At 42.2% G+C, this 18518-nt stretch overlaps 1 protein-coding gene across 1 annotated transcript; it reads left to right on the top strand.

The window, feature by feature from the left end:
- The first annotated feature begins 8413 nt into the window (after window positions 1-8413).
- LOC138801596 (ras-related and estrogen-regulated growth inhibitor-like protein) lies at window positions 8414-18078 on the top strand. The gene is made up of 4 exons (XM_069984600.1): window positions 8414-8644; window positions 9944-9997; window positions 10973-11049; window positions 15274-18078. Exons 1-4 carry the CDS (start codon window positions 8497-8499, stop codon window positions 15700-15702), a joined length of 708 nt encoding a protein of 235 aa, XP_069840701.1. The 5' UTR covers window positions 8414-8496; the 3' UTR covers window positions 15703-18078.
- The last annotated feature ends 440 nt before the right edge of the window (window positions 18079-18518 follow it).

Genomic DNA, 18518 nt, shown 5'->3' with positions numbered 1-18518 from the left:
TGTATGCAGTGCATTATATTCACCCTTGCAACGTACAATTTATAGCGTGTCTACAAGCCCAGCGGGGCTCCTTATGATGGAGACTAAAACTTATACAAGAGTGGGGTAGGGGTTCCCCTGTATTCAGAATGCTGTTGAGTGCTAGGCAATGCCCCGTCTGGGATTATTGAATTTCGAGGGTCTATGCAGAGCAGGATAAAGACACCTCTGCTGCACAAACAGGATCTCCTAGAAAGCGTTCTCACCGCCATGTATTCGCTATCACTGTCTTATTTGAGCTAAACTAGTCTGCCTGGGGGGGGGGGGTGATTTGTATATGCTCACTAACATGGAACAGCCTCATTATATTAGCCTTATCAACATATTCTATGTTAGTGAGCATACCAGGGGGGGGGATATTGGTGAACATATACAAATCAAACAGCCCCCCAGACCCTCGAAATTCAATAACCCCAAACGGGGCATTGCCTAGTACTCAACAGCATTCTGAATACAGGGGAACCCCTACCCCACTCTTGTATAAGTTTTAGTCTCCATCATAATGAGCCCCGCTGGGCTTGTAGACACGCTATAAATTGTACGTTGCAAGGGTGAATATAATGCACTGCATACAGAGCACAAGAGACAGCTATACAAGTAAGTGTCTGTATGGTGACATTTAAATTGCACCTTGTTCACATTTAGTTTCTACAATTTTATAACTGTATAACAGAGGTTACATTTTAAGCCACTGGGGAAAATGGGGTATATTAGCCAGTTCTCTAGAATTGATCTGAACAAAATTATACCTCCCAGAAAGGCGTGGGTCGAACACACAATTTTTTTTTTTATTAATGTGGGGGGCCCAGACACTTTGGTTGTATGGGGCCCCGAAATTCCTGATGGCGGCCCTGATGGTAAGTGCCGGGGGTCTCTGAGTGCTTTTAGCCATTAACTGAGCCGAGGTGCGGGTGTGGGCAGCTATGGAGCTGAGTCGGGGCACGGAGCTGCGGTCTGTTTCGTCCTCACCGCATGGCGCCGGAACCAGAAGTCCACCGCCCCATTGGTCTTGATTGAAACGTCTCTTCCTGTGTGGTTATAAGGAGAGATCTATCAGTTAAGGAAGTAAACAAGGTAGTCAGAAGCTACTGGGCAATGCCCTAATGACTCATGGTTCAGGCAGCATGAAAGTGATGACAGGTTCACTTTTAAGCAGAAGTTCCTAACAACTATATATAACTTTTCCCCCACTCCACAGTGTACACTGTTTGTACACAGCTAGCATTAAAGCGACTCTGTACCCACAATCTGCCCCCTCCTAATCACTTGTACCTTCTTATAGCTGCTTTTAATCCAAGGTCTGCCCTGGGGTCCATTCGTCAGGTGATGCAGTTATTGTCCTAAAAAACTACTTTTAAACTGGCAGCCCGTGCCCTAAGGCAGTGGCCTCGAGTACCTGTGACCTAGGCTTGCACCACCTCTCCGTCCCTCCTCACTCACCCTCTTCACCAGTAGGAATGCCCCCGGGCAGGTTTTTTTCTATTCATCACTTGCAGAACACTGCACATGGGCCTTAACGATCCAGCACCTGTGCAGTGTTCAGACAAGTGATGAAAAGAAAAATCCTGCCTGGGGCATTCCTAATGGTGAGGAGGGCGGGGAGGAGGGACGGAGGGGGCGGTGCAAGTCTAACGCACAGACACTCTAGGGCACACCAATTTTAAAGAGGGCTGCAAGTTTAGAAGTTTTTTTTAAGGACAATAACTGCATCACCTGCCAAGCGGACCCCAGGATAATGGATTAAAAGCAGCTATCTGAAGGTACAAGCGGTTTGTGGGAGGCAGATTGTGAGTACAGAGTCGCTTTAGGTGGACAGTACGTATAAAGATAGCCGCCATTACCAAAAGGATTAGTAACAGAGTTGCTAACTTTCTAAGAAAGCTATTAGAACTAGTAAAAAACAAATAAAATAATACCCTAATGTATTAAATGCACCATCCCCTGAGCTTCAGGTTACTGTAATTGCAAGACAATATAGTAGAGCTAAGGTTAAACATCTGCTTTGACTTTTATGTGTGCTATATATAGTTATTATCTCTCCTAAGAGAGTCCTCTGAACCTCCAATTATCTTGTATTCATAAGCAGTTAAGATGCCGTGCTTGACCGTCCAATTACATTTTGCTTATTTAAACGACTAAAGAATGAGAAGTATGCTAGACTATAATGAGTTACAGTATATTGTAGGATACAATGAAAGCACTGATGAAACAAAGTAATAAATACGGGATATAAAAAACAGAGGCCCAGGGACCAATTATAACTATTATGTCTTTACCCTCATAACTGTTTACCGAAATTCTGACAAAAGACAAGCTGTATGCAGATTAAGGCTAGGTTCACACTCTGTATCTGTGCGGCTGTATTGCGGGCGGTAAATCATCGGCCGGATTTTTCCGGTTCATGCGTACGCTGGAAAGTATACAATATACGGCTGCACAGTGCACACTATGTTTGAATCTACGGCCCGATCGTAAACGGACCCGAAAAAAATGAACAAGACCATTGTTTGCGGCTGGAAATGCGGCCGTTGATTGACAGGCGGTCCGTACAGAGTACTTCAAAAATAGCCGGCAATGATGCCAAATGCTGATGCCTCGAATAGTTAATATATTAAATTAATAAAACACATTTTCTTTGTAATAAAGTCCTTTCGTTGTTCAATAATTTAATTCTAACGAATCCATCATTGTGCAATTAAATATACTGTTAAAATAAATATATATATATATATATATATATATATATATAAATGTATATTTATATATATATTTATTTTTTGACAGTATATTTAATTGCACAATGATGGATTCATTTAAATTAAATTATTGAACAACGAAACTGATTTTATTTCAACGAAAATGTGTTTTATTAATTAAATATTAATTAGTACAGGAAGCTCCAGTAAGCCGTTAATTCATATTGCCGGCAATAGAGCATTCTGTACTAATCATCACTTTACTTCAATTAAAACATCAAATGTTTCTTCTAATTATGTTATCACAATAGCATTATTAGAAGAAACATTTTGAATTATATGTGCGCTCAGCTGATTGGCTGATCGGCTCAGCGCACATATAATTAGCGGGTCCGCAGTACAGTGACTTCATTGTGCTGCGGACCAGCGAAGAGGACTCATCGGGGTGAGTATAGAGCTCTCCCCACCCCCTCCCCTGCACTGCACCCATCCCAGCAAGGAAGGGGGGTCACTTAACCCCTTCCTTGCTGGGATGGGTGCAGTCTGACATCAGTCTGGCCCCCAAGGGGTTAAGGGGGATGCAATACATCCTCCCTTAACCCCTTGGGGGCCAGACTGTAAGCAGCGATCTGTAAAGATGCTGCATACTGTAAGGAGCACAACACCGCTCACAATGATGGGTGTTGTGCTCCTGTTTGTGTGTTTTTTGTGTGTTTCTCCCTTTTTGTTTTTCAGATATCGGTATCCTGGGGATTACGTCGGATTCCGTGGACTACGTCGATGACCAGCGGTTGTTTGTTTTTTTTTTTTATAAAATGGTCAATGAGGGGTGTGGGGGTGTTTTTATTTGAATAAAAAAATTTTTTTAACTTGTGTCTTGTGTTTATTTCTTTACTTTATAGACTTAGTAGTGGAAGCCGTCTAATAGACGGAATCCATTACTAAGTCGGGGCCTAGTGTTAGCCGGTATAAAATGGCTAACACTAACCCCCATTATTACCCCAGTACCCAATGCCACCAGGGGTACTGGGAAGAGCCGGGTGCCAGTGGTCCCGGAGCGTCAAAATTGGCGCTCCTGGACCGGGCGGCAGCAGGCTTGTAAGATTTAGGCTGGGGAGGGCCTAAAACAATGGCTCTTCCCACCCTGGTGTTACCAGGCTGCTGTCGTTTGGTTTTTAACCCGGCTGGTTATAAAAATAGGGGGGACCCTATGCGGGTTTTTTTAAAATAAACAAATATTTAAAAAAATAACCAGCCGGGTTAAAAACCAAACGACAGCAGCCTGGTAACACCAGGGTGGGAAGAGCCATTGTTTTAGGCCCTCCCCAGCCTAAATCTTACCAGCCTGCTGCCGCCCGGTCCAGGAGCGCCAATTTTGACACTCCGGGACCACTGGCACCCGGCTCTTCCCAGTACCCCTGGTGGCATTGGGTACTGGGGTAATAATGGGGGGTTAGTGTTAGCCATTTTATACCGGCTAATACTAGGCCCCGACTTAGTAATGGATTCCGTCTATTAGACGGCTTCCACTACTAAGTCTATAAAGTAAAGAAATAAAGACAAGACACAAGTTAAAAAATGTTTTTATTCAAATAAAAACACCCCTCATTGACCATTTTATTTAAAAAAAACAACAAACAACCGCTGGTCATCGACGTAGTCCATGTAATCCGACGTAATCCACAGGATACCGATATCTGAAAAACAAAAAGGGAGAAACACACAAAAAACACACAAACAGGAGCACAACACCCATCATTGTGAGCGGTGTTGTGCTCCTTACAGTATGCAGCATCTTTACAGATTGCTGCTTACAGTCTGGCCCCCAAGGGGTTAAGGGAGGATGTATTGCATCCCCCTTAACCCCTTGGGGCCAGACTGATGTCAGACTGCACCCATCCCAGCAAGGAAGGGGTTAAGTGACCCCCCTTCCTTGCTGGGAGGGGTGCAGTGCTGGGGAGGGGGTGGGGAGAGCTCTATACTCACCCCGATGTGTCCTCTTCGCTGGTCCGCAGCACAATGAAGTCACTGTACTGCGGACCGGCTCATTATATGTGCACTCAGCCGATCAGCCAATCAGCTGAGCGCACATATAATTCTAAATGTTTCTTCTAATAATGCTATTGTGATAACATAATTAGAAGAAACATTTGATGTTTTCATTAAAGTAAAGTGATGATTAGTACAGAATGCTCTATTGCCGGCAATATGAATTAACGGCTTATGGAGCTTCCTGTACTAATTAATATTTAATTAATAAAACACATTTTCGTTGAAATAAAATCAGCTTTGTTGTTCAATAATTTAATTTAAACGAATCCATCATTGTGCAATTAAATATACTGTCAAAAAATAAATATATATATAAATATACATTTATTTATATATATATTTATTTTAACAGTATATTTAATTGCAAAATGATGGAATCGTTTAAATTTAATTATTGAACAATGAAAGGGACTTTATTACAATGAAAATGTGTTTTATTAATTCAATATATTAACCATGAGAGACATCGGCATTCGGCATACTGCAGAGGATCGCAAACCCCGGTAATAGCAATTCAAATAAACTGTTTCCCTGCTTTCCCAGATGCATCCAGAGTTGTTTGCATCACTTTCTTAAGATTTTATTTGTTATTTTTAGTTGAACCAGATTTCCAAGTAAATGACCGTATGTTTTCAGCCGCATGTCTATTTTTTCCCACGGCCGTAGTTTCAGCCGCACATTTACAGCCGCATAAAAAATACAGCCGCACACATACATAGTGTGAACATAGCCTCAGGGAGCAGGCACGTGTTCAAAACTATTTAAATCTCCGCGCTACTGTACTGACACAGTAGGGTTAATTTTTGGGCGGACGGCGGAATCTACCTGACCATAGAATGGAGTCTATGGCACAGGTGAAGATGCGCACGGCAGCGAGCGGGTGCAAGCTGTGGAATCTGTGGTAGGTGATCCATCCGGGTTCTGTAGTATGCACATGTAACCTCTCACCATAACATGTAACCTCTCACCATGACTAGAAAGTAGATTGAATTTAAAGGGAATGTGTCACCAGAAAATGACTTATTGTTAAAATAATGTTTTTACGTTACACATATTTTAAAGAATTTTTGGTGATTTTTTTTTTTCTAATTTTCCATTTTTCTATCTATATTATAAAATAATCCTCATATCTTGCAGAGCACACTCAATGATATTTTACATTTATCTCAAGGGAACAGTCTTTTTTATTGCCGACTATGTCCATGAGTCTTACTGTAAAGCATGTCACTAAATGCTGTTAAGAACAGCCCAGGCAATATGGCAGCCCCCATAACAATGTACAAAAAGTGAAATAAAAAAAAAAAAGTAAAAAAAATAGAAAGAGATTAGAATAAAAGAACATGTTTTAGTACCAACTCTAATCAGCAAAATAAAATTTAGGTGACACATTTTCTGTGCTCTGATCAGGAGACCTCATCTCCAATAGCCACAGCTTCCGGAAAGCCTTGGTTAACCCCATTCCAAATACTTGCTGCATTCACTTTACAGTGTGTAATGATGCTACAGGCACAGTGTTATGGGCCTGCATCACTAACTTGATGACAGCCAGACTGCACTAGGCCTGGCTGGAAGCCTGAGGGTCCACATTGAGGCGCTTGCCCAACTTCTCACAGGCTGAACTTCTCTTCTCTTAGAGCTGTGAAGGCAGCTTCCTCCCTGTAGATATACTGCATATCCACTGTATTTGCATACCTTCCAACTTTTTGGGTCGGCCAAAGAGGGACACTTGTGGTTCAGTCTAGGAAAATTTAACAGACATGATTTAAGTATTTATTCACTTTGATTACACTGATATCTGCAAATCTGGAGCAGATCCTGTATGTGTGACTGCATCCTTAGGTCTCATTCACACAAGAATTCTGTATGTAATTACGGATCCGCAACTGCGGACAGGATTACAAATGTGTTTCAGTAACTGTCGCCATTTGCAGGAACCCACTGATTTAAATAGGTGACACAGATGCACAATGGCTTAATCGCTTTTTTTTTTTTTTTTTTTGCTTGCGGCACGGATCATGTCCCCAAAATGGATCAGTAACACCTACAGATGTGTGTATGGGGCCACATGAACTGCATGTGTGATATGATGTGTGACAGGGGACATAATGTCACTTGATTCATCTGAATATGACAATTTTTAGGATTCAACTTGCACCAGATGATGGAATAATAAGCAAGTTGTGGTCTATTATACAGTAAGAAACTAGGCACTTTCTAAAGCAACATAAAAAGTTTACTGCAAATCTAATTTCTAGGTCAAAAAGAGGGACATGTAAGGGGCAAAGAGGGACAGAGGGACTTGGGTCAAAAGAGGGACACTTGGGAGGTATGTAGTTGTCCAGTTTGGGGGCAATTCTTTTAGGAGGTTTTCTATATGGGTATTTATAAGCCCTAGCATCCCCCTATGTTATATAGGGGTACAGCAGGTGACACAGGGATGGGCTCTGTAGTGCACAGTCAGCTCTGATGGTGGACACTAGTAAACCTGTACAGATGACAACCTCGGATGTTAGGGATGTGGCAGCATGTGATGGAGAGAGTGGTGGCAGAGCTCACCCTGCACCCTGCTCACACTCACTCACCCTGCTCACACTCACTCACTCACCCTGCTCACACTCACGCACCCTGCTCACACTCACTCACCCTGCTCACACTTACCCTGCTCACACTCACTCACCCTGCACCCAGCTCACACTCACTCACCCTGCTCACACTCACTCACCCTGCACCCAGCTCACACTCACTCACCCTGCTCACACTCACCCTGCTCACACTCACTCACCCTGCACCCTGCTCACACTTACCCTGCTCACACTCACTCACCCTGCACCCAGCTCACACTCACTCACCCTGCTCACACTCACTCACCCTGCTCACACTTACCCTGCTCACACTCACTCACCCTGCTCACACTCACTCACCCTGCTCACACTCACTCATCCTGCACCCTGCTCACACTCACTCACCCTGCTCACACTCACTCACCCTGAACCCTGCTCACACTCACTCATCCTGCACCCTGCTCACACTCACCCTGCTCACACTTACCCTGCTCACACTCACTCAGCCTGCTCAAACTCACTCACCCTGCACCCAGCTCACACTCACTCACCCTGCTCACACTCACTCACCCTGAACCCTGCTCACACTCACTTATCCTGCACCCTGCTCACACTCACTCACCCTGAACCCTGCTCACACTCACTTATCCTGCACCCTGCTCACACTCACTCACCCTGCTCACACTTACCCTGCTCACACTCACTCACCCTGCTCACACTCACTCATCCTGCACCCTGCTAACACTCACTCACCCTGCACCCAGCTCACACTCACTCACCCTGCACCCTGCTCACACTCATCCAGTTGTGACATGAACTAGAGTGTCCACATCCAGCTACCAGCATACTTGATGGCGGGATGTACCAAAACACAGGGAAACTAACATTCTCCTGTAAACCTAAGGGCTTGTTTACTGATGTTCACCGTGTTAAGAGACAAGTAGTAGCTCCATTTCATCACAACACAAGGGTCACTGTGCTTCACGTATGGGTTTTGTCGCTCTAGTTCCCCCCTATGTCTGGAGCCGAGTGGTACGTTCCAGTGAAATGCCAGCGCTGTGCTCCGTGCGGGGGCTCAGAGGGAGAGGAGTGCGGTGCTAGGGAGGAGGGAGCTCCTGCCGGGATTATACTGGGGGGCTCATCTGCAAATGGTTCTAAAAATCCCACTCCGGAGATCTGTCAGCCTGAGCCCCGAACATCAGCCCTCCGTGTCCCCGGCAGACATGACCGGACCCACTGCGCTAAAAATGGAAGCCAATATCTTAGTTCTTGGTGCAGACGGGGTCGGGAAATCAGGTGAGTGACTGCAACCTCTGTTGGGACTACAACTCCCAGCATGCTCTTCCAGTTACAGTCAGCTATGATTCGCAAGGAGTTGTGGTTCCCCTGTAAATTTATCATAGTAATGTGCTTATTGCATGTACCCTGCAGTCCAGCCATCCCCAACCTGTGGCTCTCCAGCTGTCAGTACAACTCCCATTATGCAGGCATGTTGGGAGTTGTAGTTTTGCAACAGCTAGAGAATCACAGGTACAGAATCACTTCTGTAGTTTAATGTCCTGGTATATATGATAGCATTACAGTTATCTGGAAGCAATATAAAGTTACTTTTCTTTCATTTATATCACTAGAGCAGTGCTGACCACTGTATCACAGAATATGTGAACCAGGGCTGGCAGACACTATCTGTGGGCAACCTCTAAGGTGGACTATAACCTGTGGCTCACCAGCTGTTTCTGTACTACAACTCCCAGAATGCCCAGACAGCTGATGTAGTTTTGTAATTGCTGGAGAGCCACAATGATACATATATATATATATATCTCATTTTTTTTAATTATTATTTTTATATAATATATATATATATATAGATTGTAGTGCATGTGACCTAAAAGTATTCATCCTAAAAAGGTATGACTGGTTTTCAAGCTTTCTTACAGGTTTTATTATGTATCTAAATTGGAAAGGAAGAACACTGCTTGGCAGAACATAGAAGCATTGAGAAAAGCAAAATATTATGAATTGACATGGCAGATTGATTTGTCATTGAATTTTATTGGCTACCAGATCGGTACCAAAACTGTGAACGGGAGTCATTTGCTCATCTTTAATTGCATACATGTTATGTACCTGTTGGATCCCGGGCTAAAAATGATCTCAGCATGATAATTGTGTATGACATGGTGGATTGCCCAATATATGCCTAGATTACAAGGAAAGAACAGCTGATAGCTGAAAACCTGATTGTGTAGATTTTTAGGTGCCAACTGGAGCTAGTAGTGTGCCATGTGACAAGACTGCAAATGACTATACTGTATTTTGTCTGTACAGTAATTACAGGTGAAATTATTATGTTCTTTACTTTTAGTTTATGTGTAGGCATAAACCACTAAAATTGTGTCAATTTGCAATAAAGTATTTAGTATTTGTTAGTTTGGCACGCCATCGGTGCTGGCCGTCTTGTGCAAATAGACTCTGATAGTGACATAAACATAACAAGGACTATGGGTTGTATCATATGAATAGTCATGAGTTCTGGGTACGGCTCACACATGGTTCCTGCCGATCGTAACATTTGCTTCTGTTTCTTTACAGCACTGACAGTCCGATTTCTAACCAGACGTTTTATTGGCGAATACGGGGAACTTGGTAAATATTTCTTATACTGTGTGTCCCTTATCCCATTGGTTCACCAGTTTGTCATTAGCCCACCATTATTTGCCTTCCTTGATAAAATAAGTGACTAACTGGAAAACCAATCTGTCCCCTATGAGATGTCATATCGGCCAATCCCTAATTCAGGTAGATGGATCGAGCATACTGTATACTATACATTAATGATAAAAATTACAAATGTAGGCAAATTCAAAAACCCATAGGTCTAGGATGAAAAGGTCATGTGATTTACTGTGATGGTTTTAGGCAGAATGTCAGACCCTTGCGTTGCCTGAGGTGCCTGCATTTTATTGCTGAGCGCTTAGGTTAAAGGGTAAGTATCCAGAGGAGAGTCTTAAGACCTGTAATAAAACATATGAATCCTAATTTTAAATATATAGCGCCATCATATTAAAGTGAACGTCTTCAGAAAGGCTAGTCTTTCCTGTTTTACACACATATATACAGTACATATATGCAATGCATAGTGCTAAACACATTGCATGAAATGCAAAGCTTAGTACTTTATGTATAGTATGCAGTCTATTATTTATTCATAGTATGGTATAGATGGAGAAGAGCCCTACCCTATCCTATTTTCCACAATCCTATTGCCTGGGAACCATCACTAATGTCATTACTGCGGAGTGCATTGTACTTGTCATCCTCCTGCTTGATGGTAACGCAATAATAAATCTATTTTTAGTCGATGCCATTCATGTAAAATAAAGAGGCCGCCTAATTACCTTAGATTCTGTAGGATAACATCATTTGTCTGTACAGTTCTACATGTACGTGTAATGAAATAAAGGCTGACTATTAAGGGGAACAGATGTGGCTTAGTGGATCGTTCTGGTTTTGGTTCTCTAGAACACGCACGCTGGCTTTCCTAAAACCCACTCCACAATCCTACAGTACTAATCCTGTGGAGAAAGCGGGGTTGTGACTGTGTTTGTGTTTTCCTTGCAGAATCTATATATAGCCACAACGTTTTGGTGGATGGAAAGGAAGTCATTTTTAATATCTGGGATTTTCCATATTCAAAGGTGAGTGTTTCATGTTTGTTCCGCTCCTTATGTCACTATTTTCCAGAACACCTCAATACCCTATTACACGGGGCCGAAACGCTTATTTATCCAATAATCGGCCCGTGTAAAAAGGACAATGATCAGCTGACGTGCAAGGGCTGATTGAATCTTTTGTGCGGTAAAATAATTTGTTATGGGATGAACATCTAAACAGGATGTCCGTCTGATTATAATGCATTTAAATGGCTGCATGATCAATACAGCAATCGTTTGTGCAGCCCGGCTACGCAAATAATTATGCCTTGTAAAGATACTGCGAACGAGCGTTTAACTAGCTGATGCACATCAGGCCGCCAAAAAGGACCCTTACCCTTTGTATAGTGTGGGTGTCTATATCTTCTTTAGGCACCTTACCCCCTAAGCTTACAATTTGTAGAAATCATTAAAGGGGTACTCCAGCGGGGGGGGCACTTTTTTGCTGGGAGTGGGGAGGAGGAAAAGACGTCCACTCACCTCCACAGTTCCAGGGGCGGGTCCCGCATCGCGGCGCTCCGGACACCAGGAAGCGGCCGGGCACCGGAGCGCCGCAATGCGGGACACGCTGCCGGTCCCAGCAAAAAAGTGCCCCCCCCCTGCCGCTGGAGTACCCCTTTAAATATATAGGCTAACCCACAACGGGTTTTTCTGGGAAACTGGAATTTTTGTGCCAAAATGTGTCCGGTTGATGCTAATTATGGTGCCAAAATGATAGACATCCAAAAAAAGTCTGTGAAGATTTTTTGGGAACATAGCCACCTACTGTTATTGTGGGGCAATGCCCATGCTACAAGCAGGATTGAACCTTTGAGCACCCTGCTGAGCTACTTTCCACCACTAACCTATAAGATATGTCACTGTGTCAACTCTGCCAGACTGCCAGCATCCAAAATATTCTGGCCTTGCATTCACCCAAGAATAAGAATTTCTACAGTATCCATAAATCAATGTCTTATTATCAGCAGAACATAGTTTCAATGTACTGACCCACACATAGAGTGTACCCTTAAAAAAGATCCCATTTATTGGTCAATACCTGGTGTCCATGTCCATCCATCAATAATGGATATTTTTGGGATGCTATTGTAACTCTTTTTCTTGGATGTATATAACTGGAATGGTTGCCTGTGCATAACGGTAGTTGATTTCTACGCCTGTCCTGTCTATGTATTTTTTAGGCTGTTTGGAATTTCAGATTTCTTCCCTGATCACGTCCCTGTACTTTTTAGAATACGGCGTTGTCTATTGCTGATGAGCCGTCATTATGTGCTTAGAGGTATTGTACTTTCGGGCCCAGGCTACCCTACATTCTATATTTCACTGGCCCTACTGTTAGAGAAATAGCTGAAAAACTAATATTCCATGTAGATTATTGCCACCACCTGCAAGTTAGTGAGATAAAATGTAAGAATCCCTGCAGGGCTGCCATCTCTTGTAGGGCAGTGGTGGAAAATAGTGGTTCCAAAAATATTGCTCTTTATGTAATTCCAAACCATGTTTTGCAATCAGTGTTGCAGGATTAAAATATATATATATATATTCTTTACAATAGATTTTTTTCTGTGACCTGACACATTCCTCCTGTACATGGTCGAAGAAATGTCATGGGACAAAGACATATTTCTTGTTTAATAAGTTACTCTTAAACGTTTAATGTGTAACTGAATGTAACAGAGAAAATGCCAGTGACTTTCCATAGCTGGCTCCACAGATCCACAATAACATTATTGATTGAAGGTTCTCTAAAAAGACAGAGCAGCCATCTGAAGATCATAACAAGCAGAGCTTTGGGCATCAGCTGTATCAGTGTTGGATCATGTATAGAATGTCAAGTGAGATAAGGAGAATTACTACCACCTGCTGGACTACTGACAAGTGTCTTATCTGTGGATTTCACATATTTTGCAGTTTGAGCAATGATTGAGGAATGCACCAGCTAACCCACTGGGCAGAAAAGAAAAACCAGTTACCCCATGGGTTAGCCTCTGCTCGTAGTAACATATGACTTATGTTTTTAGAAGATTATAAAGGACGATGGGGGAGATTTATTAAACATGGTGTAAAGTAGTATTGTCTTAATTGCCCCTAGCAACCAATCAGATTACACCTTTCATTTTTAAAGAATCTTTGAGGAATGAAAAGTGTAAGCTAATTGGTTGCTAGGGGCAACTGAGCCAGTTCTACTTTACAACAGTTTGATAAATTTCCCCCAATATGTTTAAAACATTATTGTGAACAGAGCCTAAGGCTGCTCTTATATGCAACACTAGGAGCCGCAGCTAGGGCTGTGTTAATGATATTTGCCAATTGGACTGGAGCTTGATGCTTTAAGCAGTTGCAAGTGCAGGAGCAGGACACAATTATCAGTTAAATACCAGTGTTGGGGTCCTTTCACACACACAGATTTATCTGACAGATTTTTTTAAGCCAAAGCCAGGAACGGACTATAAACAGAGGACCCTTAGCCATGATCACTAGCGCTGGCAATCTACCAATAATGTGGGCTGCACCTGGACTTGCCCCTACCTAAAGTGGCAAGTCCTGGTCCAACCTGCAAATATCAGTAACGCTGCACTAGCCTTGCCTGCTGAGGCTACATATAACAGCAGCCTTATGCTATCACAGTCATTTTTCTTTCAACATGTTGAAAGACAAACGACAACAATGATCAGCCGACATCGTTCATGTCGGCTGATTGTTGCCTTCTATTGCACGGGACCATTATTGGCCGAGTATGGCCAATAATCGTTCAGTGTAATAGGGCCTTAAAGTGTCACTGTCGTTAAACTTTTTTTTGGCATAAATCACTAGTCCAGGCGATTTTAAGAAGCTTTGTAATTGGGTTTATTAGGCAAATATGCCATTATCTGCATTTAAAAAGACTTTTTCCAGGTCCCCCCCTCCAATCCTTTCTGTCATCCACTGCATATTATCAGGAAATCTCGACTGTTTTACATCAGTCGCATCCTGTCTGTGTTATGGAGGGGGGGGGGAGGGAGATTAGTCGGTAGCAGGTAGCAAAGAACAAAGGATTACACAGCAGGGAGCTGCTGAAAGCCCCTATTCAGAGGTCAGAGAGGTCAGTGCTGAAGTCAGAGCAGAGAGCCTGGTGATGTAGCTGTAAATAACTCTTTGTTGTCCTGTTTTGGTGCCTCATCTCCTTCCACCCCTCCCCTCTGCATAGAGAACAATGAAGACAGGGGGGGAGAGCTTAAAAGCTTTTTTATGATAAAAATACATTTTTCGGCTAGTAAACCCAATTACAAAGTTTCTTAAAATCGCCTGTACTATTGATTTCTGCAAAAAAAAAAATTAACCGTGACACTTAAAGTGTGCAAGTGTTTTCAATGGAGGATGGCAAGACTGCTATCCACAGACACCTCTGACAACAGCTTATCTCTCCTAAGAACAAAAGTATCAGGCAGATAAAATTCAACTGCTCAGTTCTCCCTCTTGACATCACCTATCAGCTGGTCTTGCAGAAATCGGTAGGTTCAGTCAACAGTAAAGTAAAGTGTATGGCCAGCTTAGAGCTCAAGATAAAGGCTGACTTGTAAATCGAGTTCTATTAAGTTAAAGGGGTTGGCCCCTAATAGTATCCACTGGATACATGATAAATCTGTGATCTGACTGCCATGACCTTCACCAGTCAAGAGAACAGTGGCAGTGGGCCACTGCTCCAGTCACTGCTATGAGACTAAAGTAATAGCCAACTGCAATATCTGTCAGCTATAGCAGTGGATGGAGTGGTGCCAAGGCAAGCAGTTTACTGCTCAGTTTACATGGAGAACATGTGGACTGCTATTCTCTTGATCGGTGGGGTACTGGCAGTGATAAGTACGGACGATTATAGTTTGGTGTAATAGGGCTTTTATTGTGTACCTTATTAAGGCATATGGAGGTAATTGAGGGGGGTTCAGCTGTAGTAAGAGATATAGAAAAAGAGGACCAATCATGCTTATTGATCTTAATAAAAAATTATAACATGCTGAGTGGTTTTCCCTGGTCATAACAGATGTTCTGTGGTGAAACCTGCAGTGAGGTTGATCATGGAGGACCTGCCGGTAAACAGCAGGGGTTTACAATGTATCAACATGAAATATCTATTAGTATTCTGATCTTTACTATCCGACTATGAAGAGCAGCTCTGTGAAAGCAGTTATGTGTCGTCTTTACTAATGACATTTCCTTCTTTTGCTTCTTAAGGAGCCTACAGAAGAAAGCTGTGCTGAGGAGGAGAAACGCATTCAGTGGGCAGATGGTTTTGTCCTTGTCTATAGCATATGTGACCGAGCCAGCTTTAACATTATCTGCCAGACAATCCAGCTCATCAAAGCTTCCAAAGACTGTTTAGGGCCGGAGAAACTGCCCATAGTCATTGTGGGTAACAAACGGGATCTCCATCATCTACGAACAGTGTCCAGTGAAGAAGGAAGGCTTTTGGCTCTTTCTATGGACTGCGACTTCTATGAGGTTTCAGCAGCAGAGGCTTATCATGGCGTCCTGATGGTATTTCATGGATTAGTAGACAAAATCAAGGAGTCCAAATTGGTCACTAAGAAAGGGACAGGAATACGAGGCATTGTAAAGAGTATGTCAGCAGTATTTGCCAGGAGAAGAACGGACTCTCTGTAGTACTGGAGATATATTGTCGTCAGTGACACATGACTTGAGTGTAACACCTGGAGTGCTTGTACTTTCTTCATTTTGTCTAGAAGTGTTCTGTACTGTTATTCATTGCTCTTTCTAATTTAGCTAAATGGTTTACTTAGCAGCTTTTAAGGTTGTCACTGAAATATGGGAAATGAGTGGAGAAGTTAGAAGTAACAGCTTGCTGCAAAGTAGTGGAAACCTCAGTCTGATGAGATTCGCCACAAATTAGGAAGATCAAAAGAGTCGTGGGCTTTCATCTGCCTATTATCTCTTATCAGGCCTGTTGGCTCTTGCACTGTTTTGCTTTCAGTCATGTATCTTGGCTCCATCATTATGTAGATCTACATACACAGTGAAAGGTACATGAATATGAGCAATTGGATCCGGCTTGTTAAAATAATTATGCACATATTACTATTTGTGCCTTATTTATGAGTTCTTTGTGTTCTCCCAGCAATGTCCCTTGTGTGCACTGAGAGGAATGCACTTTTATGGGCTTGAAGGAATGTGCGGAGCAGACATTCCATGCTGTGACAATACAGAAGCACCTCATGGCTAATTGCAGAAATCACAATTAACAGATGTCTGTATTCTTTGCAGTAAAACCATAAAGTGAACTAGTTCATTCCTCAGCCTGAGAATACAAAGCTTATAGACTTCATGCTCAACCAGTACAGCCACTTGCACAAGGCTTCTTGACATTGGCAGAATCACCAATCTAATGTGTATGGCCGATTTCACATGAGCCTAATCCTAAGATCTATAGAACCACAGTCATGCTTATGCTTCTAATACTTGCATGTAAAGCTGGTGTTGGGCACTGCCATCATGGTTCATATTATAAAGGAAACTACACTATAGCATCAGACCCATAAAACGGTAGACACCAGCAGCACCAGGTTCCATTGGGATGTTTGTGTTTGTTGTGTTCTTCCCATCAAATCTGACAGAACTATGGATGGAAGCCTTTCACGGTAGTGTGAACACAGTCTTAGGCAGGTAGAAACAGGAAGAAATAAATCATTAGGGGTTATAATTCTGCCATGAAAAAATTTAATTTTTGTTATAGTGAACTTTGTTATAGCCCAAGAGTGATATATTGGATCCAACCCTCTGACCCCCTAATCCATGTCAGAAGCGAGGCGGCATCTAATGATCTGTGGTTTCTGCATGGTTCCAGTCATTGCATTTCATTCCCTTTTAACAGGTCCAGTCACAGCTATGCATGCCTTAAAGTCTATGTAGTGTTATACAATACAAGCCTTACATGTCTGGTTCTCTGTTTAAAATAATCTATGTCTTACCTCTATTCACTAATGTGTCCACCATTCCTGGTTCCAACACTGTTGACTGTTCCATATACTGTAATACAGTGTAATGTTATCACGATAGGCATGTAACACAGTACCTTACCAGCACAAGGATCATCCATAAGAAATTGCTAAAATGCAAGCAATGTTCTGTATCTTTAAGGCGATGTTCACATATAGTTATTCTGTGGCAGCTTTTAGGATGCAGATTTGAAGCTGTGGATCTAATCAATATATGTATAAATAGCTAAAACCTGCAGAATAAACTCCACAGTGGATTAAGTACATGTGAACATACCCTCAGGGTACGTGCATTATAAGGCTGGGTTCACACTACGCATATTTCAGCAAGTATTGTGGTCCTCATGTTGCAACCAAAACCAGGAGTGGATTAAAAACACAGAAAGGCTCTGTTCACACAATGTTGAAATTGAGTGGATGGCTGCCATATAACAGTAAATGCCATCATTTCAATATAACAGCCGTTTTAAAATAACAGCAAATATTTGCCATTAAATGGCGGCCATCCACTCAATTTCAACATTGTGTGAACAGAGCCTTTCTGTGTTTTTAATCCACTCCTGGTTTTGGTTGCAATACTGACTGAAATATACTGACTGAAATATACGTAGTGTGAACATAGCCTAAAGAATCTCCAGGGAGACTTCAAGCTGATTCCACCCAGAGGAATCTGCTTGAAGTCTCTGGAAATTCTGTAGTGTGTACAAACCCTAAATGTGATCCATAGAGATCTATTAAGAACCTCTCTGGGACAAGTGTCTTTGTCTTGTGTTGCGTTGTCTGACAACCTGTCGTGTTTGTGATACCTTTACAATGTAATGTACCCATCTGTTTCTATAAGTGTAATATATTCGATGTACATATAAAATTGTATATTTGTATAGAGCTATGTCCTTTTTATTGTATGTGAGCACCATATCTACATATATGTAAACAGGTCAAAGAAATTGTATATGTAAATAAGAAAAGGAAAATATTTAAAATGCTGTGCGTAATATATTCAACATACAAATAAAATATTTGAGATATGTATGCATGTCATATCCCTGGGCCTGGTAATATGCTTCTATGTATCTAGTAATGTCCCACTTCAGAAAGGTTAACTTACCGGCCGTCTGTCACTGCTCAGGTTGATTGATGACTATTTTTTCCCCGCCACTGCTTAGGTTGACATGGAAATATCAACCTGAATTGTAAGTTTTTTGTTTTTTTTTAAAGGGTCTTTTAAGTATACCTGTAATTTCAAAAGAATTTTAAAACCTGCATAGTTTTGGTACATCAACCCTTTAGAGTGATGACAAGGTGATTGTAGAGCTTCCACTGGTATTATTGAGCCACTGAGAGTCCATCCCCTGTTGCACAGCTATTTCTTATTCTCCATTTCGCGAAGCGGGACCATATCTGGGCAGTTTGCCTGCAATACACTCACAATCACATGGACTTCTGATTCCTTACTTGCTCTTCCTA

This window comes from Dendropsophus ebraccatus, chromosome 1 (genome assembly GCF_027789765.1).
Source record: "Dendropsophus ebraccatus isolate aDenEbr1 chromosome 1, aDenEbr1.pat, whole genome shotgun sequence".
Classification (NCBI taxonomy): Eukaryota; Metazoa; Chordata; class Amphibia; order Anura; family Hylidae; genus Dendropsophus; species Dendropsophus ebraccatus.
This window is presented reverse-complemented; position numbering and strand designations above follow the sequence as displayed.